General features: G+C 37.9%; 2 protein-coding genes across 7 annotated transcripts; both read left to right on the top strand.

Moving 5' to 3' along the window:
* Positions 1 to 567: 567 nt before the first annotated feature.
* On the top strand, positions 568 to 5708 carry LOC121741241 (GTPase LSG1-1-like). Its single transcript, XM_042133956.1, has 7 exons — positions 568 to 943; positions 1694 to 1795; positions 1876 to 1962; positions 2504 to 2597; positions 3185 to 3241; positions 4219 to 4298; positions 4385 to 5708. The coding sequence occupies exons 1-7, from the start codon at positions 723 to 725 to the stop codon at positions 5388 to 5390; spliced, it is 1647 nt and encodes a 548-aa protein (XP_041989890.1). The 5' UTR covers positions 568 to 722; the 3' UTR covers positions 5391 to 5708.
* Positions 5709 to 8499: 2791 nt separating this feature from the next.
* On the top strand, positions 8500 to 19972 carry LOC121741195 (serine/threonine-protein phosphatase BSL3-like). 6 transcript variants are annotated; one of them, XM_042133932.1, is made up of 22 exons: positions 8501 to 9320; positions 9785 to 9845; positions 9963 to 10041; positions 10129 to 10208; positions 10329 to 10423; positions 10496 to 10595; positions 12310 to 12379; positions 12829 to 12930; positions 13652 to 13733; positions 14131 to 14310; positions 16094 to 16364; positions 16462 to 16696; positions 16802 to 16972; positions 17233 to 17471; positions 17815 to 17899; positions 17994 to 18092; positions 18168 to 18367; positions 18450 to 18525; positions 18946 to 19081; positions 19190 to 19329; positions 19426 to 19489; positions 19574 to 19972. In XM_042133932.1, the coding sequence occupies exons 1-22, from the start codon at positions 8900 to 8902 to the stop codon at positions 19585 to 19587; spliced, it is 3000 nt and encodes a 999-aa protein (XP_041989866.1). In that variant the 5' UTR covers positions 8501 to 8899; the 3' UTR covers positions 19588 to 19972. The 6 variants fall into 6 exon arrangements, with proteins under 6 accessions (XP_041989851.1, XP_041989845.1, XP_041989838.1 ...); XM_042133917.1 differs by having other exon boundaries at positions 8500 to 9320; positions 16094 to 16210; positions 16277 to 16364; ... (1 more) ...; positions 17994 to 18367; positions 19426 to 19972; XM_042133911.1 differs by having other exon boundaries at positions 8500 to 9320; positions 16094 to 16210; positions 16277 to 16364; positions 17994 to 18367; positions 19426 to 19972.
* The last annotated feature ends 18 nt before the right edge of the window (positions 19973 to 19990 follow it).

Below are 19990 nucleotides of genomic sequence, written 5' to 3'. Positions count from 1 at the left end.
AAACTTCCTGCTTGATCAACTTAGTGGCTACCATTTGCCAAGGAATTTTCACTAGTTCTCTATCCAATTAACATCCAGTACAACCTCCTTAAATTTTGGAAACTAAGCATCAGTTTAAAAACTTCAATCATCAATCTTAATGTTACTTCTTCACACACATAAGAACACTCACAATGAATAAGCCCATTTCAAGAGCCTATCTATTTTCCTATTTTCACATCAGCATTTTATCCACTAAGATTATCTCCATGCAATGGAATTTATCCACAAGGCCTATCTCTATACAATGGAATGACGTATCTGAATACTCTAATAAATGACGTATCTGAATACTCTAATAAGTTAATGATCTACATTTTTTATTTGTTCGATGATTTGATAAAAATCAAAGATGTCAGATGATAATTGGCTAAAATTTTTGATCCAAGATTAAAAAATATGTCATGAGAAGTTGACACTATCGAGTATTTTAAAAGTTTACGAAAAAAAAAGAAAAAGAAAAAATGTCAAAATTCAGGAGATATTGGACCAAGGTCAAAAAAGTGCTAACCAAACATAGGCAAAGTCGGGATTTTAGTGGTGGCGTCAGCGGTGACGATTTTCATTTGAGAAAGGCAGAAAGCCCCCTCCTTTCACCCTGCCGCCACCGCCAAAGCTCGCTGACTGCACCCTATTTCTACCCCCCACCGCCCTTCTTCTCCGCATATTCAGTTTCAGTTAACATGCCCAAGGGAGACAAAAGCGTCCTCGGACGCGCTCTTGTGAAGCACCACAATCAGATGATACAGCAGACCAAGGAGAAAGGCAAGTTGTACCGTAGCCAGCACAAGAAGGTTCTCGAGTCCGTCACGGAGGTCAGCGACATCGAAGCCGTCATTGAGCAGGCCGACGACGCCCATCGCCTCTACTCCTCTCTCAATCCCGCCCAATTTCCCATCAATTTGTGAGATTTCCATTTAATTTTTGTTGGTTTCCTTTATTCTTTCCTCTACTTCCCAAGTATTTCGAGGGGTTTTGGTTTCGCTGTTTACATGCGATTTAATTCTGTCGAGGAGCTACTCTAGGTTGTTCGTGCTTGTTTGAATTGTTACCTATGGAGAGGACATGATCACGTTTTTTTTTATCTCTGTAATTGTGAGAAGAACTTAACGGTTGATTAGTAGTTGCATTGTTGTAATTTAATGCGGCAAATGAAACTCACGCAAGAACACAAGACAATTTAGCTCAAGAATGTAGCTTGAGATGTTCTACCCTTACCCCAGAAACTCAACCGAGAACGCCGCAAACAATTTCCTCTCCCACTCGTGTATAAAACCCTCTTTCACTCGATGGATACAATACATAATATCTCTCAGCTCTCGAAGGATATATCAGCCACTGATTGAGGATAAGAGCCTCTATATATACGCTTCCTCGACAGCGGCTATGATTGATGGAAGGATACTTCATTTACTGAAATATAACCCCCTTAACAGCTTCAACAAGCTCCCGACTTGACAATTATATGCGCCTTTGCTTATTCCTGCATTAGTTGGATGCGCTAATTTTCATGCATATAACTTATTCGAGTCACTAGTTGTGGCAAAATTATTATTGTTTGGTCATTGTCTCTGAAATTTTCTTTTGTTTCCCTCTTCTCTTATATGTTCGTGTTTTTTAATTAGGCTTGTGGGTATTTTATGTATTCTTTCAGGGATTCCGCTTGCAGCACAATTGATATGACGCCGGAAGAAAGGAGAGAACAACAGAAGAAGGAGGAAGCTTTGCATGCCAGCAGCCTCCGTATTCCTCGAAGGTATGATTTGCTCTGCTATCTAAACTTTGTTTTGTTGTCCTATGTTTGTACAGGGTTTAATGCAAAAAGGTCTTATACAGGCCGCCATGGAATTCTAAAATGTCCGTTGAAGAGCTTGACGATAATGAAAAACGAGCATTTCTAGAGTGGCGCCGCAATCTTGCAAGGTCAGCAGTTGTGAGATAATAGCACAAATAGGACTTTGTGTAGTGTATTCACAATCCATTCTGTCAATAAGGTGTTAATATTTTATTGTGTTTGCTGTTTCTTTTTGAATCCTTCATATGTGTTTGATCATATTATAACCATCTTATGCTTCTGAATTCTGACACGATCTTATGTAGGTTATGTTAATTTATTTCTATGTGTTTGAATGTTTGTTAGTTGATTTAGCTGTTTTTTGCCGAAGTTAATCATACATATGCGGCATGCCCCACTTATTACATGTAGACATTTACTGGGGTGGTTGATACTTCATGGCTCTAAGCCTCTTGACTCTCTAGCTCAATCTCACAATCATCAAATTAGACTTTTTCTGAAAAAAATTATCACACTTCGGCATGCCCCACTTCTACATAATTTAGGCAACTTTCTCTGGCAGAATCTTAGTCTTCAAATGTGCATGGCTTCTCAGCCTGCAGGGTTTGTGAAATTAATATGTTATTTATTTTATTTTATTTTCTAAAAGTCGTACTCTTTTCATGGCAGGCTCGAGGAGAATGAAAATCTAGTTCTTACTCCATTTGAGAAAAATCTGGATATTTGGAGACAGCTTTGGAGAGTGCTTGAACGCAGTGACCTGGTGAGATAGTAGATTCCAAAAAGCTGCTCTTTTCTGAACTTTTTAAAGCGTTATGTTTCCTTAATATGCCATTTATATCAACTTAGATATTCTGCTAAGTGCTTCAGGATGTGAGGAGCTGCATGATATTTTGAAGATTATTGTGATTTGTGATAGAAACTGAGGACTTTATTCTAATCACTTATTACCGATTTCAAGTATTTCTTTCTTCACGATTCTTTGAAAAAGAGAAGATTTCTTCACAATTCTTTGTAAAAAAAGAAGCAACGACAATGTTAACTGGGAACAATTGTGTTCTTAATCAATAGGCATAAAGCATTGAACTCAAAAGAGAATGTGTCAATAGTTATTAATATACTATGATTTTCTAATACCCCACAGATGTTTTTCTTATGTCTATGGATTTTAAGGTGATAAATGCCTATATGTGTAACCTAATGAAGATGTCTAAATATATAGGCAAAAGGGAGAATCAGAAAAGTAACTGTTTATATCTCTTGCTTTTGTGAATGTTCACCTTTTGAATCGTACCATGCTGATAATTCCTGCTGTGTGCTGACCCCTTCTTCAATTGTTTGTTCTTGAAGATAGTGATGGTTGTTGATGCAAGGGACCCACTCTTCTACCGTTGCCCTGATCTAGAGGTATTACTGGAAGTCTGGAAGTTAGATAAAATTAAATGTTTGGTTTCTTCTCTTCAATTCTATACCTTATGTAATTTCTATTGGAAGTCATCCACATTAAAAAAAAAAGTGTTGAATTGAATAGTGATGGCTTTAGCTGCTAACAGTGTTGTGAAAATCGCGCTTGGGGCGCGCTTGGGGCGTGGGGCGGTCAGGGCGCGGCTGTAGTCGCCCCAGCCACCCTGGGCCGAACGATATTCATGGGGCGGGCTGGGGCGCGACTGGGGCGGGCTGGGGCGAGCCGGGGCGGTTGGGGCGGCTGAGGCGACGGTGGAGCGACGGTGGAGCGACGAAATTTCTGTGTAAAGAGAGAGGAAGAGAGAGGAAGCTGATCCTTTCTTTTTATTAATATTTTAATACAATGAAACTTCATTTGATAAAACCTAGGCACACACCACCGCCTCTTTTTACCAACAATCGTTCAGCTTTTACTTTTTCAATTTTCTATAATATTAATTTATTATTACTGCCAACTTTTCGACTTTCCTCAAAATGAATTTTATATTAATTATAAAATTCATTTTAATTATCAAAACAACTAAATAGACTGTAATTCCTTTAATAATTATTTTTTAGCCAATATAAACTTTGAAATTTAATTTTTTTTCTTCCTATTATGTAAGTATAATTATTTATATATTAGTGAATTATATTTAATCATTATTATTACTAATATATAAATAATAAATAATTTTGCGCCCCGATTCGTGGGTCCCTCGCCCCAGCGCCCCATCGCCCCGCGACCCGGGGTCCAGCCTCAGCGCCCCGGACCGACCCGCGACCCTAACAACACTGGCTGCTAATCAAGAACAGTTTCAAACAGATGCACCTCTTATTATCTTCCGATATTTATAAAATCTCACTACCAAGTTAAGCATTTTACTTGCCAATATTTTGACTAATTGTTCTAACCTGTCATGGATGTTACCAAACTATAGGCATATGCACGAGAAATTGATGAACACACAAAGACTGTGCTCCTTGTGAACAAGGCAGATCTTCTGCCGTGCTCTGTTAGGTTGGTATTGTTACAGTGCTTCTGTTGATTTCCTGAATTGTCCACTCTTTAGTCCTTTGAAGAATTGTTACATGAATTTTGTGCAGGGAACAATGGGCTAATTACTTTCATGAACATGGCATTCTCTTTCTTTTTTGGTCAGCTAAAGCTGCCACTGCTGCTTTAGAGGGGAAGGAGTTCAGTCTGTCTATTGGTACTCAGCAAGACTTAGCTGATGCTGGAACAAGAGTATATGGCAGAGATGAGCTACTTGCCCGGCTGCAAGCTGAAGCTGAAAAGATTGTCTCATTGAAAAGCCAATCGAAGTCGATTGACACGAACTTGTCAGATGTGCATTGTGATGATAAAAGTGTTTCTGGGCTCACACCACATCGAAATGTAGTTGTGGGATTTGTTGGATATCCCAATGTAGGAAAGAGTTCCACAATCAATGCTTTGGTGGGAGAGAAGAGGACTGGTGTAACTTCTACTCCTGGGAAGACCAAACATTTCCAGACATTGATAATATCCGAGAAATTTACTCTATGTGATTGCCCTGGACTGGTGTTTCCATCCTTCACTAGTTCAAGATATGAGATGATTGCATCTGGGGTCTTGCCTATTGATCGCTTGACAGAGCACCGCGCGGCTGTGCAGGTGGTTGCAGATCGAGTGCCAAGATCCGTTATTGAGAGTGTCTACAAAATCAAATTGCCAAAACCCAAGCCGTACGAACCACAATCACGGCCCCCTTTGGCAGCAGAGCTTTTGAGATCATATTGTGCCTCTCGTGGGTACGTAGCCTCGAGTGGACTACCAGATGAGACCAAAGCTACACGTCAAATATTGAAGGATTACATTGATGGGAAGCTTCCGCACTATGAAATGCCACCAGACTTTTCAAATGATGAAGTTGGTGCAGACGAATGCAGCTCTCCACATGAATCAGACATATCTGATGATGAAGACCCTCCAATTGCCACAGACGAACCTGCCATCGGTCTGGAGCACGTGCTGAGCGATCTGAATTCTTTCGACATTGACAATGGATTAGCCTCTGCCAAGACTGCTGTTAAGAAAAGGGCAAGTAAACCTCATAAACAGCATAAGTAGCCCCAAAGAACAAAGGACAGGACGTGGAGGGTAAAAGACAACGACGGGGATGGGATGGCAGTAGTCAGGGTTGTCCAAAAGAGCCCTGTGATTGCTTAAAAGGGTCCGTCTTCTACCTCATTATTCTTTACTAAATTACGACTTTGTTTTGTGTGGGATGTATTAACTCACTTTTCCAGAGGGCCTCTGGTTTCTTAGGACAAAATGAGATCATGTAGAGACAGACATATGGTTGAAAACATGTTTATTGATGATGTATTCCGAAGTATTGATTTATAGGATTTACTTATTTGTGGGAAATAAAAATCTTGTTGTATATATTAATGTCTTCTCTGTATATGTAGTGTCATGATCTCTAGGTCGATTGGGGAAAAAATTGGATTGTTCTACAGAAAATTAGAGCATGAAATATTGAGGAAGATCTAGTCTTATGAAATTAGGGAAAAGCGTCCTAACATGAGTGCTGAAGTAGAGAGAGAATCGTGATGGAAGATTTAGCTCCAATCGTCCTAGATTGAGGAAGATCTAATCCTGATGGTATCAGTGAGCTTAGCTCCAAATGAGTTTCTCTTTTATTCTTAATGAGTTTCTCTTTCTAATGAAACTTGACTCCTCCATTAATAAAACTTTAAAAATTTCTTCTTCTTCTTTTAATCTTTTTCATTCATATTTTTATCAAATTTGTATTAAACTTTATGTCTACTATTATTAAGATTATTAAATTATTAATAGCAGATGTAGGAAGTTTTTAGAAAGAGTTTGTAATTTGGTGGTATATAGTTAGACTATCTTCAGCCATTTACACCAAACTCAAACCTATTTTTGAGTATACGTTACACCAAAAAGTAGTTTTATCCCAACCATTTACACAAAATTTAAAATTTACAGCATTTTTGAGTTTTTATCTTATAAAATTTTTGCAGTAATACCATATTTGGTGTTGTTTCACGAAAAACACCAAAAATAAATTTGAGTTTGATGTATGGTTGGAGAAGATTTCTACATCAAAACTCACTCATTTTTAGAGTAGGGTCTTATAAATGTACCGTATGATTCGGAATTCCGTTACATGTCGATAGATGAAATCACAGGACTTTCGTAGTTTCCTATAAATTATTTGTATTGACTTGGTTGGAAGAACTATTTTGATTTTTGTGAATAGTAGGAGTAGTACTATGTAGATAGTCAAAGTATTAGAATATTCTACATATAGCTAGAAAAATCAAATTTCAGCAGCGGAATCAAAATGTATCTTTGACCAACAACACACAAAGAACAAAGTTGCAAACAATATTCTAAAAATTCCACTTCATAGTTACTTTATCAGTGCATAATTCACTTTTCGGATCGATTTGATCATTGGTAGAACTGAAAACTATAGCATATATATACAATACAATATATTGAAATTTAATGAATGGTAAAAAACAAAAAGTTATAGTAAAGAACACAAGTTTTTAGCAAAATATTTTAATTAAACGTAACATCAAATTGAAAATTATAACCCAAAGAATTTGTATTTCTCTTTCGTACTATCATTTCAAATTTGAAGATTCATGCAACTCAAGTCAATTAAACCGAACTACACATTGTTATGGAGATTTATTGAAACATGAACAACTGGATATACTGAAAGGCGTGAACAACACTTTCAGATCAAATCAATTTGGTGGTTCTACCAATATTTGATCGGATACAATTCAGATTTTAGAAGTTTTGTATGTTGATTATGCTATAACACTTTGAACCGAAAAAGATCAATAAGAACAGGCCTGAAACGAAATATCGCGTCTCTTCACGAAGCATTGTGTCTCTTCCATTTCTTAACTGATTTTAACAGTTATTAAGGAGTTTCAAAATTGCAAATCAGTCCTTCGACTATCAGAAATTATATTTTCGGATGAATTTTCTACACAGCTCGACCAGAGCCAGGGGCTCTGCCCCTTGGACCCCACAACTCGGGGGCGCTGCCCCCCGAACCCCCGTCTAATCATAATGAATTCAAACAAGCGTGCACTCCACACTTCCAAACTTATATGATGTCTCATTATGATAATATTGATCAATCAAGTTAATCCAATTACACTAAAATAACTAACACACATTGGACAATGCACTAATTCACGGCTGAAACTGATCAACCCTCAATCCAATCCGATTTATAAAACACTAGTTCTAGTTGCATTGTAGTAGTACTCCCTCCGTTCTACGGTAGTAGAGTCATTTTTCGATTTTTGGGCATTCCATATTAATAGAGTCATTTCCCTCTTTAGCAAAAGATAACACTTTTTCTCTCACCTACTTTTCTCTCTTTCTTATTTTATTTTTTCTACTTTTCTCTCTTTCCTAAGTACTTTATTATTCTCTTTACTTAATATATTTAATCGTTATGATGAAAAGAAGTAACTCTACTACTATGAAACGGAAGGAGTATATCATTTTTGTATCCCGTGCATTGAATGCATGCGTATGTAGGAGGGATATTTCATCTGGGCACTCAAAAATTTGTTTTTGTTTATTTAATGGTTTTAAATTATGGGACCATTTTTATTCTTTTGCTAGGTAAAATGACTCGAGCAAAGGACAAATGGCTTGCAAGATCAAGAGTGATTTAAAACCATGTTTGACTACATGAATTCTAGGTTCTTGTGTTTGAACCCTGTTTCCTTCTTTTTAAAACGTGTAGGCTAAATACGTATTTAAAACATAAAGTCACACTTAATTTCGCTTATTTTATTTTATTTTATTTTATTTAAACTCAATTTCCTGGCAGCATTTTTCATGCCAAAGTGACGTATTATGTTTGCTCTTTTCGCATAGTAAATAGAGTATCATAATGGTGTAATTAAAAATATTCATTTTTGGAAGATTGTATCTTAGGATTAAATTAATAGTGTGTTTGGTTCATAAGATTTAGTTCTCTAATTCAATCCTAGATGGATAATCATGAGATAATTAGTCATAGCTAACCACTCCTATGACTAAAATAATCTCACAACTCAATCCTAGATTGTATCTTGTATTATTTTATCTTGAAAACCGAACACCTATCCTAGTAATTAGTTCAACATATGAAAACACTATGTTGAGTGAAGGTCGTTATTCGAAGTTACCAAGGTGGGCATTCCGAAGATGTCGTTATTCCGCCGTCGCAGTGTTTAGTCGGAGGGCCGTACACACATTATACGCACTTCACCCAATCATTTATACCGCTACTGTTACAAAACCCATACCAATTTCACTCAATTTGTTCTCCTCTTTTTCTTCATCTCTTTATTCCAGACCAGATATTATGATGTGTGCGCGTTTGGATTAACTCCTCTCCAATTGAATTCCTCATCACGCTTCCTGTATACATAGATTTTTTTTTTCTGGGCGAAATTTTTCAAGGGTCGGAGCTAGGGCTTGCTTTTTTCTTCTGGCAGAATGAAGATTGAAAGTGCGAATTGTTGAGGATTGGAGCTCCGATCTTAGTGTAAAGCTTTGAAATTTAGGGTTTTAAGTTATAAATGGACGTGGATGCGGCTATGGCTACAGAGCCCGATCACGATCCATCGGAGCAGCCCGCCACGGCTAATGGTGGGGACCACACCGAATCCGATTCCTCGTCGTCTCATCATCATCAGCAGCAGCAGAGTAGTAATAGCGATGAAGCTAATGATAGCAGTATTAGTGGTGGTGCCGGAGGCGCCGCGGTGCCGGGCCCACGCTGGGCGCCTACTTATACTGTGGTAACCGCTATAATGGAGAAGAAGGAGGATGGTCCTGGGCCGCGGTGTGGCCATACACTGACAGCCGTACCTGCCGTTGGGGAGGAGGGGACTCCTGGTTATATAGGCCCCAGACTAATTCTTTTCGGAGGAGCCACAGCACTTGAAGGGAATTCTGGCGCATCAGGAACTCCCTCGTCAGCCGGAAGTGCAGGAATTCGTATGTGCTATTTAATTTTGTAATGTTTTCGTTGATTTCAGATTGCACATTTCAAAGGTTTATCGGCATGTCTAATTTTTTTGTTATATATGCTGAAAGATGGTAATTTGCGTTAATCTTGTGCTTGGTTTGATTACTGCTCATGTTTGTTTATGGATGGAAATGGATTTCTTGATTTTGAATGTCGCTAAGACCTCCACGATAGCTGATATAATTTTTGATGAGTGCTGTTGAAAGTTGGAGTAGAAATGTGAATTTGTGATTTGTTTATCGCGGATTTTATGACAAGACCTAGCAGTGGAGGTTCGAGATCTGTAGGTTGTGTAAGGTAGTTGCACATTATCCATGTTTTTGTTGTAACAGGGAAGACACAAAGTTAGCATCAATGTACCTGAAATTGGTTCTCCTGTTATTCTTGAATTCAAATCTATCAATGATACTGAAGCATGGTTTTTTTGTTGTAGGGTTGGCTGGTGCCACTGCTGATGTACACTGTTATGATGTTTTGACGAATAAATGGTCTCGGTAAGTTTAGTTATTAAATTATCATCATGTTCTCTACTCTTCATTTCTGATTGTTTCGGGCATGTTTCCTGTTACTTTGGACTTTCCATTAAAGGCTATAACTTCAAATCTTTACAGAATTACTCCAATTGGAGAACCACCCACGCCTAGGGCAGCTCATGTGGCAACTACTGTAGGTACCATGGTTGTTATCCAGGTGTGTAGACAGATGTTTTGTTTTAAAAGTTGCCTCATTTTCTTCAATTATGCATACATTCTCACATTATCATTGTTCTCCTTGCAGGGTGGGATTGGTCCAGCAGGTTTGTCTGCAGAAGATCTTCATGTTTTGGACCTTACTCAACAACGGCCGAGATGGCATAGGTTAGTATTTTCTACAATTGAAGTTATGCACATATATCTGCATTTAAAACTAATTCACACATTCCTTCTTTATTAGCAAATTATTTTCATCTGTGTCACCTGAACTTTCCTTTTGCTTAGGGTTGTGGTTCAAGGTCCTGGGCCAGGGCCTCGCTATGGCCATGTCATGGCTTTGGTTGGTCAAAGATATCTTATGGCAATTGGCGGAAATGATGGTTAGCATTTTGGTTTCGTCCTTCTCCAATTTGTTATTTCTGTAAGAAAATAATTTTAACTGTGTTTCTTAGGTAAACGTCCTTTAGCTGATGTATGGGCTCTGGACACTGCTGCAAAGCCTTATGAATGGCGGAAACTGGAACCTGAGGGTGAAGGTCCGCCACCTTGCATGTGAGTTTGTTACTTGTGACCCTTTAGTTCTCAATTTCTTTTCGTTCCATTCATGTTCTTTCCCTTCGTCCTTCACATTTTCTATCTAAATTAATGACGTCCTGTTTGATCTTGCTTAACATTGACTGAAGTCATTAGTTGAGTTTATTTAATTTGACTGGCTTACGTAAGAAAGCAGTCCCGTTAGAGAAAAATTCTAATATCTTTCTTACCGTTTGCTTATTGAAGTCATGTGATCATCAGAATTCAGAACTAGTGTTGTACTTTTCATTTAGAATTGATATTTGAGTAGGATGTATCCAACAGGGGCCTAGTATTTCTTGTTTCTACTACATTGAAGGCCTATAGCCCACAATATTTTATTTAAACTACAAGTTAGACAACTGGTCGGTGAAATATTGGAGCTAGTGATTTTGCTATGAATTATGACATGCTATATGTTTTATTGTTAAAGGCACACTGCTTACTTTCAATTAACTTACATGCAAGTTTGCGCTCAAGTTCTTGTCATAAGTATTAATCGTTGTCTGTTGTTCTGGGTCATTTTTTAACATTTTGGGCATGTTTGTTTTCATTCCCATTCACAATTCACAATTCTATGCAAAGACTGAAAGCATGCTTAATTTACTCACTAATGATTTTTGCTTAATTTTTTTTTTATTATCATAATCATATATACAGTGGACACACCCCTTATATATTACTTAAACTCATCTTTTAACCACAAAAAATATTTTAACCAAAAAAAATATTCATACCACAAATTAAAAGTTGAAAGTTTATCAAACATACATATCATGCCATAATAATCATGTTCTCCCATAGACCAATTTACTTCTTAAACTGCATAATACACTAAAATTGGGATTGTAATTGGAAATAAACCAAACACCCCTATGTGTTCCATCAAATGTTTCTTAAGGCCACTTTGGCAGATTTAAATCAAGCGTCATACTACCTAATGTAGTACATCATTTGGAAAACTTTCCCAAATAGAGTTTTATGTTATCTTGCATGTATGCTTGCCAAACATTGGTACTAAGTAAAAAGCATATCTTCTTCTGACTCCTTTAATTTTCTATTCAGAGAGAAAATAAGCTCCAATAGATACACACACATAATAGAAATGTTAGGTAATATCCCTCCTCTCCTGGTTTTTATTGCCTCTGGATCAGTAAATCAGTTCCATTTATGAAGTTGTAACTGTTCATGGACCTGAATGTAATGACTTTGTTTAACTCTTATTTATGCAAGGTTATGCTTTAGTTTATATAGAGTCTATTTGACAGGGACTCGCCCCAAATATTCAATTACTATTACATTTCATTTCATCTGTACTCAGTTTTATCAGATTTATCATTCTGTGAGATTTGTGCGCTTGTTATTATGCTTGGAATACTAACTACATCTTTAATACGCGTCTCTTATGTGATTTGTTTGGTTTAAGTGTCTGACATTCATGCCTCTTTTTTTATTCAACTCTCAAGTTAGAGAATCCGTTGCATGTGGCAAATTTGAGGGCGTACTACCTGGGTTATTTTGTGCTTGTTGAACTAGATCTTATATGCACTCAGAAAAAGTACATTCTGAATTGGCTCAAGATATATTTGGTGCCATCTAAGTTTGGAACTATAGTCTGTGTGCCACATGTGGAACTCACTCCTATCTAAACTGACTTATCAAAAATATTTTGTCTTGCATCTCGATTGTCCAGGTATGCTACTGCAAGTGCACGCTCTGATGGTCTTCTTCTGCTTTGTGGTGGGAGGGATGCAAGCAGTGTGGTTAGTATGGCAACCATGGAAGTGTTTGCTTCATTTTTTTCCATCATGCTCTGTTCTTTATGTGGCAGCTTTGATCATAATATCATTTGCATTGTCCACTCAAACGATGTACTTGCATGCTATCTTTGACTAGTACATACTGCACAAGGTGCGAACTACAGTAATCATGTCCAGTCTGTTTTGGTAGAGCTGCCGATATCGATGGTGACAAAGTAATCTTGGGGGAGGGCTAGTAGTTCCCATTATCTCCTCACTGATGCATGAACAAGTATAATAATAGTTTAAAAACGAGCATATGACTAATTATAATATATACAGTAGCCGTGACAAAGTCAATTACCTGAATGAATCATCGAATTGTTTGTTGTAATAATATTTTAACAAAGGTTGTTTGCAGTGAGAATGCCTCATTTTACTGGTGGTCCATTTACATTTCTACTCTTGTGCAGCCACTTTCTAGTGCATATGGCCTTGCCAAACATAGAGATGGTCGCTGGGAGTGGGCCATTGCTCCTGGAGTTTCTCCATCACCAAGATATCAACATGCAGCTGTAAGTTCTTTATTGTGACATTATATGTTCATATTAGGGCTGGCAAATCGTGCGGATTGGGTCGTTATCGGGTCAACCTGATAATGACCCAACCCAATAAGGCCTAACCTGAACCCGAACTGTTAAGGAAACGGTAAATCCGAACACGAACCCGACCTGCTACCTTCAAATCCGAACACGACCAGCACCCGACACGAACCTGTTATCGATACGATATAATATGGGTTGACACGACACGATAACAACCCGAACATGATATTACACGATTAAAACATAATATTACACGATTAAACCTTAATTTTTAACCTAATTTATACAATTAAAATTCGTTTTATACTATTTAAACCTAATTTATAAGAAATTAAAAAATTAAAGTAATATATATTTTTTTAAATAATAATAAAAATAATAATATTATTTCTTAATGGGTTACTCGTATCCGACCCGCATCCGACCCGAACCCAACCCAACCCGAAATTATCGGGTTCTTAATGGGTTAACCCGATAAGGACACGGATCCAATAAGACTTGACCCCAACCCAATAATTTCGTGCGGATTCGTGTCAGATTATCGTGTCGTGTCGAAAATGCCAGCCCTAGTTCATATCACTTGATTTTGCTTTCAGTTACATAAAACAAAGTTATTGTGCCATTATATGTTCATATCACTTGTCTTTCATCATCTCAGTTGAAAAACTTATAGCTGTAATCTTGTAACTAGGTTTTTGTTAATGCACGCCTTCATGTATCTGGTGGGGCCCTTGGCGGTGGACGGATGGTAGAGGACTCATCAAGCATTGCTGGTACCTACTAAGTTTGCTGTTGATATGTCCGTCGTCTACTTATAATTGAGGGGTTTTTTTGGTTTTATTCAGCTCCAAGCTTTTAGTTCTCAGTACTTCTACTGCAGGTTGGGAAGTTGTATTGGATTTTACAGAAGTGTATTAATCAATTTTGACCGTTTAAATGTTCTTGAGATTTTAGAGTTGTTGATTAAAATTGAAAATATGTGGTTGATTGTATATTTATTTGTTGACGGGTCACTTTATTTTTGTGGGTCTGACAGAGGTTTATGATAAATGACTATTAACAAAATTGAAAATTGAAAGAGGTGCTTGAAAAGAGAAACTTGAGTTATTCTAAACAAGGTGATGAAGTTAATATGTCAAGCATACCTTTCTTACTTACTTTTCTGTGTAGTTTTGGATACTGCTGCTGGAGTCTGGTGTGATACAAAGTCTGTAGTTACTAGTCCAAGGACTGGAAAATTCAGTGCTGATGCTGCTGGTGGGGATGCAGCAGTTGAATTGACGAGGCGATGTAGGCATGCTGCTTCTGCTGTTGGTGATTTGATCTTCATCTATGGTGGTTTGCGTGGTGGTAAGACAAGATACCTTCCGCAAAGAAATGCTGTACACTATTTGCTTGACATCCTGACTTTTTATAAATTTATGCTAACTGCGATTGTTATATTATTTAATGTTTTTTTACCGTAAGGAATCAAAATTTGTTAACCTTTCTATTGAGGAAGTTAACATATTTCGAGTTGGAATTTAAAGTTAAAACTGAAATGGCTTCTATATCTAGTCAATAGTAGATGATACCAATGTTATGGATGGCGTATGGCGGCTTACGGCGGTGAGCCTAAAAACCGCCACAGGGATATGGCGTATCAGTATGGCGGGATATGGCGGTCGATAAATAAATTAATAAAATATTAGTAATATATGTATATATAAATTCAAAAAATTAGAGAATAATAAAAAAATTGTAATATATCAAGTTATCAACTATTAAAACAATAAATAAAGCATAAAGTCATAAGCAATTATATAATATGCCTACCATAATAAGTCTTAGTTCAACAATCAAAATATAAAGTCATCATCACAAATTCATAATACATATCAAATCTAAATTAAAACCATCCTCAATCATCACCATCCCCAACATAGTCATCCTCCACAAGATAGTTATCCTCATCCTCATCGATATCATCGTCCTCCAACGAAGTAGATCCTTCTTCTTCATCCCCAACTTCTTCATCTTCCAATTCTTCATCCACAAGCTCTCTTTCTTCAACCAATGTCGCCAATCTGCCTTTCCCTAATTGGTCTTTCCCTTTTCTAGATGTGGTAGTGGTTCTTGAGGCTTTCCTAGAACTTGATGATGTAGAAGCTTCTTTTCTTTTCTTAGACCTAGTATATGTGATAGGCTCTCCAATCCCCGACGACTCGTAGACAGTATCCCAATCAAGTGAATCTCCATCAAAAACTCTATCACTGCCTTCACCATCAGCACCATCCAACTCTCCAACCAACCACTCATTACAGTGATCAATGTAATCGAGTGAAATAGGATCGAGTGTATGTCTTTTGTCGTACCTCTCATTCAATTTTTGGTTATATTTTACGTAAACCAAATCATGCATCTTTTGATGCTCGAGCAGCGGGCGGCGGTCGGCGGCGGGCGGCGGCGACGTGACTAGGGCAGTGGGACTGGGGCGCAACAGGTTGGGTTTGTTTGAGAGGGAAAGAGATACTATGAAAAAAACCCTAGATTTTGACTTAATTGGCATTTTATTTCATTATTTGGGCCGGGTTAAGGGTTAAACATCATTTGGGCCGTGTTATTTGGTAATTGGGCTGAGGTTTGGGGCAGCCCAACCAAAAGTGACGCCATAACTGCCATGGCACCGCCATGGCGCCTCACTCATGGCGGCAAATGGCGGTCGCCATAAAAAAGTTTTGTGGCAGCTCGTGGCGATGGCGTTTTTTCCGAAACCCGCCACGCAATGGCGCCACGGCGGCGCCATGGCCGCTTTTTAATAACATTGGATGATACACGACTTTAATTAGTATTTGCTATGCTGTCAAGTTATATTATGCTTGTGTTTGATGTAAATAAAGGAAATCTTTGATGATTTCATGTACTATGATGTAACTCAAGGCTGTAAACTTAAATGTTAAGCTGCTTCTTTATTACAGTATTGGGATTTTTATTTGCCTCCTTTGCTTTACCAGGTAAGTGGCCCCTAGATCATGAAGGTGTTCAGGAAGAAATTCTTGTATAAACTTTCAAACTGCATGTCATTCATATATAAAAATTTGTGATGGTTGGGAATGCAGTTTATGATAATAGTTGGAAATATTTGTTGCCACAGGGGTGCTGCTAGATGACTTGCTTGTTGCTGAAGACCTTGCTGCTGCAGAGACAACTAGTGCAGCTTCTCATGCTGCTGCTGCAGCAGCATCCAATGTACAGCATGGGAGGTTTCAAGGTAGATATGAATTCACTGAGTACAGAAATGGGGAACCTTTGTCTGATGCTGCTGCCGATGGTGCAGTCGTGGTTGGAAATCCTGTTGCCCCTCCTGTAAATGGTGATATTTATACAGATATAAGCACAGAAAATGCAATGCTCCAAGCTTCCCGGTAATTATATGAACTGTTTTTTGTGATGATCTCATTCTGTACTTTGCCTATCTGGGTTACTTCAAGTTCAGTGACTAACTATGGTATTCCTGGTCAGAAGATCTTGCAAAGGTGTTGAGTACTTAGTTGAGGCTGCAGCAGCAGAAGCTGAGGCTATCACTGCTGCACTAGCAGCTGCCAAAGCTCGACAAGTTAACGGAGAAGTTGAGTTGCCTGATAGAGATCGTGGGGCTGAGGCTACCCCCAGTGGGAAGCAAATATCCTCTCTGATCAAGCCTGATTCTATGTCAAATGATTCAGTCCCACCTGGAGTTAGGCTTCATCATCGAGCAGTAAGTGTCGCTATAAGGAAATGTATACTTTAGACAATGTTTAGTGGTTTTTGGGTATAGGGTTGTTTAATCTGTTTATAAGTATATGCTATTGATAATTTCCAGGTGGTTGTAGCTGCGGAGACTGATGGTGCTTTGGGTGGTATGGTGAGACAGCTTTCAATTGATCAGTTTGAAAATGAAGGCCGGCGTGTCAGCTATGGAACTCCAGAAAGTGCAACAGCAGCTAGAAAACTTTTAGATCGCCAAATGTCAATTAACAGTGTACCAAAGAAGGTATATTTTCCATAAGATATTAAAAATATACACTGGTATGCCATCTGGTTAATAAAATGAACAACATATTTCTTGAACTGTCAAATGATTGACAAAATATGTTAGAGATTTACATTTTTTACATTCCTAATAGTTCCCCTAAGATTTTCTTGGCCTGACATTTTACTGGTTTAACTCATTTAAGATCATGGTAGTTGTATCCTATATTCTATATTGATAAATGATAAAAGAAGTCTTAAAGTTGAAGATCACCTGACCAGGTGATTGCTCATCTTTTGAAACCTCGTGGTTGGAAACCTCCAGTTCGTAGACAATTTTTCTTGGATTGCAATGAGATTGCGGATCTTTGTGATAGCGCTGAAAGGATATTTGCAAGTGAACCTAGTGTACTGCAGCTGAAGGCCCCTATTAAGATTTTTGGTGATTTGCATGGTCAATTTGGGGATCTAATGCGACTTTTCGATGAGTATGGATCACCTTCGACTGCTGGAGACATAGCGTATGTTCTTATACTGTATAAATTTTATTATGCTGCTACAGTATCCTGACTGTTCAGATCTTGCAACATGTACCTGCATATCCTGTTAATATGCCTTGCCGATTTGGTACCCAATATTACTATTAACACTCTTCTTCACTAATGCACAACTTCTGCTGCATGAACACATTCCCTCTGAGTTAAAGTATACATGTGTGTATAGTATTGCAGCACATTTGTTTTTTGTCTGAATGCATGAATTCATGAAGCATACCCACAAACCACAGAACTTGCAAATCTTCCATCTATCAAATTTTGGTACCATTTGATACTAAGCTGTTGACTATGTAACGTCTATTATCAGATATATTGATTATCTGTTTTTGGGAGATTATGTTGATCGTGGCCAACATAGCTTGGAAACTATAACCCTTCTTCTTGCAATGAAGGTACTAGTCAATTTGTCAACTTTCAATTGGGTTCTATCTTCTCACTTACAATTCATCTTGTACATATTGACAAACTGGCTTCACAAATATATAGGTTGAGCATCCCCATCAAATTCATTTAATTCGTGGTAATCATGAAGCTGCAGATATTAATGCACTATTTGGCTTTAGGATCGAGTGCATTGAGCGTATGGTAAATCACAGCACTTTATACTGTCTTCTTTACATGGGATTAACACATAGGCCTTCTAATGGTTTCCTGAACCAGGGTGAGAGAGATGGAATATGGACATGGCATCGGATAAACAGATTGTTCAACTGGCTTCCTCTTGCTGCTCTAATCGAGAAAAAGATCATTTGTATGCATGGTGGTATTGGGAGATCGATAAACCATATAGAACAGATTGAGAGTATTCAACGCCCAATTGCAATGGAAGCGGGATCTTTAGTTCTTATGGACTTGTTATGGTTAGTACATGCATTTGCTCATATGTTTAATGATTATTATAATTTCTTGATTTGTTACATTTATGTGGATGTTTCCTTGTAGGTCTGATCCTACTGAAAATGACAGTGTAGAAGGACTGCGGCCAAATGCTAGAGGTCCTGGGTTGGTAACCTTTGGGGTACGTATCGCCACAACAGTTATTTATCTCTCTCTCGCTCTCTCTGTGCATGCACAATATATGTGTGGGGACTTTGTATTCTACTTGTGAAGAGACCTATATCTGTTTAAAATGGTTTTAAGATCTGCAGTAGGGCCGCCTTCTATTATCTAATTTAATTCAAACAACAGTTACAAGAGCTATCAACTTCGTTAGCTTGAGATTCCCATGAGTTCAAGTTATGTTTTGATTGATCACACGGAATCAATTTTTATATTAACTCTTCAGTATGTAATTATCTCGTACAAATTTTATATGTATTCAATTTTTTTCCTTGATAATGTTTTGTTATTCAAGTCTAGAGTCTAGTATAGAATGGTACAGTGTTCATCATAGGATCTCTGTTATTCTATTGTTAATAAAAGTTTCTTTGTTTTTCAGCCCGACCGTGTTATGGAATTTTGCAATAACAATGATCTCCAGTTAATTGTTCGAGCACATGAGTGTGTGATGGATGGATTTGAAAGATTTGCTCAGGGGCACTTAATCACACTTTTTTCAGCAACAAACTACTGTGGTATGTTCTAACTTAATACAAAGATTATGGACTGTGTTATACGCTCTATGCAGTTGTTGGCTTGTTCTTATTGGGGTTATAATTTTATTAATTCTAAAATATCTGTAGGTACTGCAAATAATGCCGGTGCAATTTTGGTTTTGGGTAGAGATTTAGTGGTTGTACCCAAACTAATTCATCCCTTGCCGCCCGCAATTTCATCTCCTGAAACTTCTCCCGAACGCCAGATAGAAGACACGTGGATGCAGGTGCACTACTTTAATAATTATGCATACATTCTTAATCGGCAACATGTCTTTGAAAGCATATGCATCAAGTTTGATCATCTCTCCCTTTGGAATCAGGAGCTGAATGCTAACAGACCACCGACACCAACCAGAGGCCGCCCTCAAGTTGCTAATGACCGAGGTTCTCTCGCTTGGATTTAGGTTCCACTTGCAGAATGTTTTCTAACTCTTCTTCTAAGCTGATGCTAACACCTGGGATTTCCAGTGGCTTGTACATAGCATGATCCCACCGTGCTTCTGGAATCTATTCCGCGGACTACACACGATGACTGGAGAAGTCAGGACTGCACTTGGCTGTGATGCAGGCAAATCGGGGCTCCAGAACGACCTGCTCTGGAATGCAAGTTGAGCCGTGCTATAGCTGCTGAGTCTCGTTAGCTTTAAGTTTTTGGTCCATGTAGATGTATTATTGGGTTTTTTTTACTCCATGATTGGTGAGGTATGATATGTTTTCTCTATGTGTAATAGAGGGTGTTTGTGCTTGTGGAATTCTTATTTTTATTCGATACTGTGTATCATATAAAAAAGTGTCCCCTTTTTGGTTGACATTTTGTTTTCACACCTATCTAATGGAAAGGGGAAATCGAGCTTCTTGTCGTTTCAACATTTTCTGTTTCGAATA

Source organism: Salvia splendens, chromosome 1 (genome assembly GCF_004379255.2).
Source record: "Salvia splendens isolate huo1 chromosome 1, SspV2, whole genome shotgun sequence".
Taxonomy (NCBI): domain Eukaryota; kingdom Viridiplantae; phylum Streptophyta; class Magnoliopsida; order Lamiales; family Lamiaceae; genus Salvia; species Salvia splendens.
The sequence above is the reverse complement of the archived record's forward strand: the minus strand, read 5'-3'. Positions and strand labels throughout refer to the sequence as shown.